Source organism: Nerophis lumbriciformis, linkage group LG04 (assembly GCF_033978685.3).
Source record: "Nerophis lumbriciformis linkage group LG04, RoL_Nlum_v2.1, whole genome shotgun sequence".
Lineage (NCBI taxonomy): Eukaryota > Metazoa > Chordata > Actinopteri > Syngnathiformes > Syngnathidae > Nerophis > Nerophis lumbriciformis.
In genome coordinates, this window is record NC_084551.2 from 717,976 (window position 1) to 726,730 (window position 8,755).

At 36.0% G+C, this 8,755-nt stretch overlaps 1 protein-coding gene across 1 annotated transcript in view; it reads right to left on the reverse strand.

Moving 5' to 3' along the window:
* The window catches only part of erfl1 (Ets2 repressor factor like 1), a 36,067-nt gene extending 34,222 nt beyond the window's left edge, over positions 1-1,845 (reverse strand). The window contains exon 1 of the mRNA XM_061944442.1: positions 1,779-1,845. Within this exon, the coding sequence (XP_061800426.1) occupies positions 1,779-1,839 (61 nt within the window). The 5' untranslated portion in view covers positions 1,840-1,845. The remainder of the gene's footprint in view (positions 1-1,778) is intronic.
* Between the last annotated feature and the right edge of the window lie 6,910 nt (positions 1,846-8,755).

Consider the following 8,755-nt stretch of genomic DNA (forward strand, 5'->3'; position numbering starts at 1 on the left):
TAGAAAATTATTATTATTTATTTAGAATTAATATAATATATGAAATCAATATACAAATATTATTATAAAAATATAGAAATAGTAAAATAATATAAAATATTTAGGTTATAGAAACACTAAAATATGTTTGATAGAAACCAAATTTTTGAATACATGGTGTATAAACACAAATATAAATTATTTTGAAATCATATTTTATTTCATTACTTTAGATAATTTGCATTATTTAGTTAATTCGTTTTTGGTGTTTTAAAATGACTTACTATTTGTAAAATAATAAACATGTTTATATATAGTACAATATCCGTCCATCCCCATTCTACCGCTTATTACTTAATTTTGTTTTAATTTTTTCGTAATTTAAAATACATTTTAATTTGTAAAGTAATAATTGTAATATTTTTTAAACGGTTTATTACATAGAAAATTATTATTATTTATTTAGAATTAATATAATATATGAAATCAATATACAAATATTATTATACAGATATAGAAATAGTAAAATAATATAAAATATTTAGGTTATAGAAACACTAAAATATGTTTGATAGAAACCACATTTTTGAATACATGATGTATAAACACAAATATAAATGATTTTGAAATCATATTTTATTACATTACTTTAGATAATTTGCATTATTTAGTTAATTCGTTTTTGGTGTTTTAAAATGACTTACTATTTGTAAAATAATAAACATGTTTATATATAGTACAATATCCGTCCATCCCCTTTCTACCGCTTATTACTTAATTTTGTTTTAATTTTTTCGTAATTTAAAATACATTTTAATTTGTAAAGTAATAATTGTAATATTTTTTAAATGGTTTATTACATAGAAAATTATTATTATTTATTTAGAATTAATATAATATATGAAATCAATATACAAATATTATTATACAGATATAGAAATAGTAAAATAATATAAAATACTTAGGTTATAGAAACACTAAAATATGTTTGATAGAAACCACATTTTTGAATACATGATGTATAAACACAAATATAAATTATTTTGAAATCATATTTTATTACATTACTTTAGATAATTTGCATTATTTAGTTAATTCGTTTTTGGTGTTTTAAAATGACTTACTATTTGTAAAATAATAAACATGTTTATATATAGTATAATATCTGTCCATCCCCTTTCTACCGCTTATTAGTTAATTTTGTTTTAATTTTTTCGTAATTTAAAATACATCTTAATTTGTAAAGTAATAATTGTAATATTTTTGAAATGGTTTATTACATAGAAACTTATTATTATTTATTTAGAATTAATAAAATATATGAAATCAATATACAAATATTATTATACAAATATAGAAACAGTAAAATAATATAAAATATTTAGGTTATAGAAATACTAAAATATGTTTGATAGAAACCACATTTTTACTATTTGTAAAATAATAAACATGTTTATATATAGTACAATATCCGTCCATCCCCTTTATACCGCTTATTTATCGCGGGGTGCGCTGGAGCCTATCCCAGCTGCACTCGTGCACGAAGGACAAGTATTATTTCAAAATAATTTTGTTATTATTTTATATTTAAAGTGTATATTTTAAATAATATTTTCTTATTTTTGTTAATAGATTCCCTACAACAATGCCACTATTTTCTGCTGAAATGTGTCCAAAGGTTGCAATGCTACTAAATATTCAACAACCACTAATACAACCAGACTGAATTCTCTGTTTTTTAATTCCATTATTCTGCTTGGTCCGTCGTCAGTCATCTAAGTGAGACTTGGGGTACTCACCTGGCGTCCAGAGGGCGGGCACCGGGGGCAGCAGCAGATCGCTGACGCAGTTACAGTCCATGCCTCTGCAACACCTTCAACACAAACAGATGAGAAACATGATGAGTTTGGCCGTTAAAACACGCTCACAAGTTGCAGCAAAGTATTGCAGATTGTGATCTTGGCTGAAAACCTTTCCCGGGGGGAGGGCTTGAAAATGGAGGTGAAGGCTGAAGATTTGGTCTAGAACTCGGTATTGACGTTGAAACACGGCAAGGTTATGTTTTTTTATGTAGCGATCAGGTGTTTGAGGATGCAATCCTGTGTTGGCCACCTGAGGCTGGCCGTGATGCAACACGCTGGACATGCATACGCATCCATAAACAGCAGCAATACACTTGAAAAGCGCGTAAAGTTGAATTTGATTTAATAAGGAAGAATTTTCAAGTATTCTTGCGTAAGGCAGTACACAAAAATGCGAACGACTTTGTTTATGCAGTACATATTACACGCAGTCCAATATGCTGAAATGAACTTTTTTAAAACTCTAAGGGTGGAAAAGTTTCTGTTGAACCCACAAGGATGTTGACAAAAAGTAACTCGCAACTTGTGAGCAAATGTACCTCCAAATTGCAAGTAGGGTCGTTAATCAAAAAGTAAACTGATTGAGCAACACGCTTCCGAACAAAACGGTTAAACTAATATATATAAGTGTAAAAGCCAGCATGTGTGATGGTATGGGGGTGTATTAGTGCCCAAGACATGGGTAACTTACACATCTGTGAAGGCGCCATTAATGCTGAAAGGTACATACAGCTTTTGGAGCAACATATGTTGCCATCCAAGCAACGCTACCATGGACGCCCCTGCTTATTTCAGCAAGACAATGCCAAGCCACGTGTTACATCAACGTGGCTTCATAGTAAAAGAGTAAGCAAATGTACCTCCAAATTGCAAGTAGGGTCGTTAATCAAAAAGTAAAGTGATTGAGCAAGACGCTTCCGAACAAAACAGTTAAACTAAAATATAAATACTACGTCAAAACATAGTGAAACAAATTGGTTGCACGTGAAGTAAGTCTATTTTCTTCTACGACTAAAAACCTGCATTTCATTTGAAACGGACAGAAAAAAAACCAACATTACACTCAATTTAAAAGTGCAAAATTCACTTTTAAATGGCAATATTCTACAGAGATGCGTTACCAAATATTGGCAACCAACCATGCAAAATATCGTCGACATGTCGCGTTAGCATCGCTAAAAAAATCGGTAGTTTAGGTCCATAGTTTTCACAAAAGGAAAACAACAACATTTATATATATATATATATATATATATATATATATATATATATATATATATATATATATATGTATGTGTGGGAAAAAAATCACAAGACTATTTCATCTCTACAGGCCTGTTTCATGAGGGGGGGTTCCCTCAATCATCAGGAGATTTTAATGGGAGCATTCGCATACCATGGTTTATATAGAGCACAGAGTGGGTGGGTACAGGCTGGCGTAGGGGCGTGGTGATTGGCTCATGTGTTACCTAGGAGGTGTTTCCGTCTGTGGCGGCATGCTGTTACAATTTCGCTGCGCTTGTTGAGGGATGACAGGTCTGGACGGTAAATAATAAACAGTTTCTCTTTCAAGCATAGGTTGCATCTTTTATTACCACTATTGTAAGGTGTGCTGGATGCAAGAATTTGCCATGTTATTGAATATTCAACATTATTGTCTTTGAGGTCCCAAATGTGTTTGCTGAGTTCTGTGGTATTCCGCAGGTTTTGGTTCCTGAAAGAAGCCTTGTGATTGTTCCATCTGGTTTTGAATTCTCCCTCAGTCAATCCTACATATGTGTCGGATGTGTTAATGTCCTTGCGTATTACCTTAGATTGGTAGACAACTGATGTTTGTAAGCACCCCCCGTTGAGAGGGCAATCAGGTTTCTTTCGACAGTTACAGCCTTTGTTGGTTTTGGAGTCGCTCTGTCCGGGGGCCGACGGCTCATTTGCAATTGTTTTGTTGTGGTTTGAGATAATTTGTCGTATATTGTTCATACAGCTGTAGCTCAATTTAATGTTGTTCTTGTTGAATACTTTTCTTAGGGTGTTGTCTTTGGGAAAGTGTTTGTCAATCAGATTGAGGAATTTGTGTCCAATGTTAGTTGAGACGTTTTTGCTGTATGGGGGGTTGTACCAGATGATGTTGTTTCGTTTTCTGTTCTTTTTTGGCTGGTTTCCTGGCGTGGGTTCATAGGTGAGGGTGAAATTGTATCCGCTTTCATCAAGGGCTTTTTGGTACGGGGGGGTTGCTTGGTCAAATTCAGCTTTGGTAGATGACAGCATCGATAGCCTTTTATTAATTCCGGTAGGTATTCTTTTCGTGGTGGTGGGTGGGTGGTTGCTGTCATGGTGCACGTATTGGAGTGTTGTGTTGGGTTTCGTGAATGGTTGGTAGCTGTTATTTCTCAGGTTGAAAGTGACGTGATCCGTAGGCCATTCTCTTTGAAAATTTGGCATATATAAATACATATATATATATATATATATATATATATATATATATATATATATGTATATATATATACATATATATATATATATATATATATATACACATATAAATATATATATACACATATAAATATATATATATATGTATGTTAAAAATATTATAATAGTTTCTACTATCTATTTACTAAATTAACAGTACCTTTTTTTTTTTTAAATCTGCAATGCTTTGATGCCTAAAATGTTGCTGACTTTAAGCGCTAGTATTATTCATATTTGTGTAATTATACCAAAAAAACATTGCAAAAAATTGTGGACATGTAGCACTTGCATCGCGATACAAATCAGTAGTTTAGGTGCGTAGTTTTGACAAAAAAATATACTATAGAAAACGGACCCAAAAAATTATACAAAAATGTAAATAATTCAGAAATAAATAAATAAAAATAATAATAGGAATAATTATATATATATATATATATATATATATATATATATATATATATATATATATATATATATATATATTTATATATACAGTATATATGCTAACTACTAATACACATTCTAAATATTACATGAGTTTCTACTAAATATTTACTAATTCAACAGTTCATGATGCATTCCAGAAAATTACCAAGCCCCAAACCCTAAAATGTAGCTGATTTTGAGTTTGTTTCGGTCAACCCCGACCCCCCCAAAAAACATTACAAAAAAGTTAGAAAAACTATAATAATATGACAAAAATAAAAAAATAATCCAAATTATATCCCCAAAATGGACACTACTAATTACTATGATGAAGAGTTTGTATTGGCGTAAATTCAAGTCATTTTCATTATTATTTTTTAAATTACGATAATCTAAAAATGATTTTTAGTCCAAAGTCCAGGAGCATTCTGTGGCTTCAAAATAAGAGTTGAATTCCAATGAGTCACATTACAAGGTAGCTCATGTCTAAATTCCGCTCCTATTGAAATGAGCCAGAGACTAATCATGTTACTAATGACGGCGCTCACACACTCGATGTCCGCAGGCGCTGGCAGAGGACGACTGCGTGACCCTGGCTGGTCGTGCGGTCGACACGCGGCCACTTTTCATCAAGGGTTTGCTTTACAAAGCTGCCATGAAGAAGAAGAGGAGAAGAAGAGGAGAAGAAGAAGATGCCCTGCTGCTCCACTTCTTCTCCTGCTATGGTTAATGCTGCCCTCTCCATCACTCTTCCTTCTGCCTCTATTTAATTATGCTCTGTGAATTTGGGATTTTTCCCTCCAGCATTGAAATGGAACGTGAATTATTAAGGTGTGTTTGTATAAATTATTATTGCTAACTCCAGGCACTTCTCTCTTTTTTTGAGAGACTCCATCTCTCCACCCGCTCCTGGCCTTTGGATGCTAGAAACTCTCTCTCTTTATCTTTGGTGTTTCCACGCCACTCCTCTTATTACCATTCATCTTATCATTCTTTCGTTTTATCTTGCGCCGTCCCTTTTTTGAGTCACCTTTGGGACGGGACGCCATTTTATCCTCCCATTTCACCAGAGCAGGATTGAGCACGCCGGGCCAGCATGCAACGTTTCAAAGAAAAAGGAGCCTCGGGAGTGGACTTATTTACACATTTCTGCCACTCGCGCGGGGGTCAGCAACTCGCGGCTCTTTAGCGCCGCCCTAGTGGCTCTCTGGAGCTTTTTCAAAAATGGAAAAGGTTTCTTATTGAAGAGAAACATAACACAAACCTTCCTAATTGTTAGAAAGCCCACTGTTTATATTAAACATGCTTCACTGATGAGAGTATTTGGCCAGCGCCGTTTTGTCCTACTCATTTTGGCGGTCCTTGAACTCACCGTAGTTGGTTTACGTGTACAATTTTCTCCGACGCTGCCACAGAAAGATGTGTTTAATGCCACTCCTTTGTATCATTTTGTCCACCAAACGTTTTATACTGTGCGTGAATGCACAAAAGTGAGCTTTGTTGATGTTATTGACTTCTGTGGAGTGCTAATAATCCATGCTAACATGCTATTTAGGCTAGCTGTGTGTACATATTGCATCATTGTATTTCATTTGTAGGTATATCGTATTTGAGCTCATTTAATTTCCTTTACTTGTGTCCTCTGTAGGAGGACAAACATGACACAAACCTTCCTAATTGTTAGAAAGCCCATTGTTTGTATTAAATATGCTTCACTGATGAGAGTATTTGGCCAGCGCCGTTTTGTCTTACTCATTTTGCCGGTCCTTGAACTCACCGTAGTTGGTTTACGTGTACAATTTTCTCCGACGCTGCCACAGGAAGATGTGTTTAATGCCACTCCTTTGCATCATTTTGTCCACCAAACGTTTTATACTGTGCGTGAATGCACAAAGGTGAGCTTTGTTGATGTTATCGACTTGCGTGGATTGCTAATAATCCATGCTAACATGCTATTTAGGCTAGCCGTGTGTACATATTGCATCATTATGCCTCATTTGTAGGTATCCTGTATTTGAGCTCATTTAATTTCCTCTACTTGTGTCCTCTGTAGGGCACAAGTAAAACATGACACAAACATTCCTAATTGTTAGAAAACCCATTGTTTATATTAAACATGCTTCACTGATGAGAATATATGGCCAGCGCCGTTTTGTCCTACTCATTTTGGCGGTCATTGAACTCACCATGTACAACTTTCTCCGACGCTGCCACAGAAAGACTATCTATTTAAAAAAGTTATTTAATAAGAAGCCAAAAGTGCTAAAACAATAATGTTCGTGTTGGAGGAGTTGTGAATGAATGAAATATGAAATCCGTGCTGCAGTCTGCAGGTGTACCTAATGTTGTGGCCCGTTGTGGTGAAGAAGGAGCTGAGCCGGAAGGCAAAGCTCTCAATTTACCGGTCGATCTACGTTCCCATCCTCACCTATGGTCATGAGCTTTGGGTTATGACTGAAAGGACAAGATCACGGGTACAAGCGGCCCAAATGAGTTTCCTCCGCCTTAGAGATAGGGTGAGAAGCTCTGTCATCCGGGAGGAGCTCAGAGTAAAGCCGCTGCTCCTCCACATGGAGAGGAGCCAGATGAGGTGGTTCGGGCATCTGGTCAGGATGCCACCCGAACGCCTCCCTGGGGAGGTGTTTCGGGCACGTCCGACCGGTAGGAGGCCACGGGGAAGACCCAGGACACGTTGGGAAGACTATGTCTCCCGGCTGGCCTGGGAACGCCTCGGGATCCCACAGGAAGAGCTGGACGAAGTGGCTGGGGAGAGGGAAGTCTGGGCTTCCCTGCTTAGGCTGCTGCCCCCGCGACCCGACCTTGAATAATGGGAAGAAGATGGATGGATGGATGGATGGCACTGTGTTTGAATATATAATTAAATTATTCTTTGGTTAAAATAAAGCCAATAATGCCATTTTTTGTGGTCCCCCTTATGTAGAAAAGTACCGAAAAGCATCAAAATACATTTTGGTACCAGTACCAAAATATTGGTATGGGGACAACACTAGTGTGGGTGTTGAAATGTTTTGTTCTGTTGTCTCCCCGTGCATGGTGCAATCGTATGTGCTCAATGTGTATCATTTATTGTTCATTTTCTGGATTTTCCTTGGGTTTTCCTTTTCTTTTTTTTTAGCTGTATGTAGAAACGGCGCCGCTGAATTGGCAGCTGGTTATGTCAGCTCCGCGCTCTTTTTCAATGCTTGTTGACTTTTGGTCATCAATCAATCAATCAATGTTTATTTATATAGCCCTAAATCAAAAAAATTGTTTCATTGAAAATACAAACCCCGTTTCCATAAGAGTTGGGAAATTGTGTTAGATGTAAATATAAACGGAATACAATGATTTGCAAATCCTTTTCAACCCATATTCAGTTGAATATGCTACAAAGACAACATATTTGATGTTCAAACTCATAAACTTTATTTATTTTTTTGCAAATAATAATTAACTTAGAATTTCATGGCTGCAACACGTGCCAAAGTAGTTGGGAAAGGGCATGTTCACCACTGTGTTACATGGCCTTTCCTTTTAACAACACTCAGTAAACGTTTGGGAACTGAGGAGACACATTTTTGAAGCTTCTCAGGTGGAATTCTTTCCCATTCTTGCTTGATGTACAGCTTAAGTTGTTCAACAGTCCGGAGTCTCTGTCATATTTTATGCTTCATATTACACATTTTCAATGGGAGACAGGTCTGGACTACAGGCAGGCCAGTCTAGTACCCGCACTCTTTTACTATGAAGCCACGTTGATGTAACACGTGGCTTGGCATTGTCTTGCTGAAATAAGCAGGGGCGTCCATGATAACGTTGCTTGGATGGCAACATATGTTGCTCCAAAACCTGTATGTACCTTTCAGCATTAATGGCGCCTTCACAGATGTGTAGGTTACCCATGTCTTGGGCACTAATACACCCCCATACCATCACAGATGCTGGCTTTTCAACTTTGCGCCTATAACAATCCGGACGGTTCTTTTCCTCTTTGGTCCGGAGGACACAAC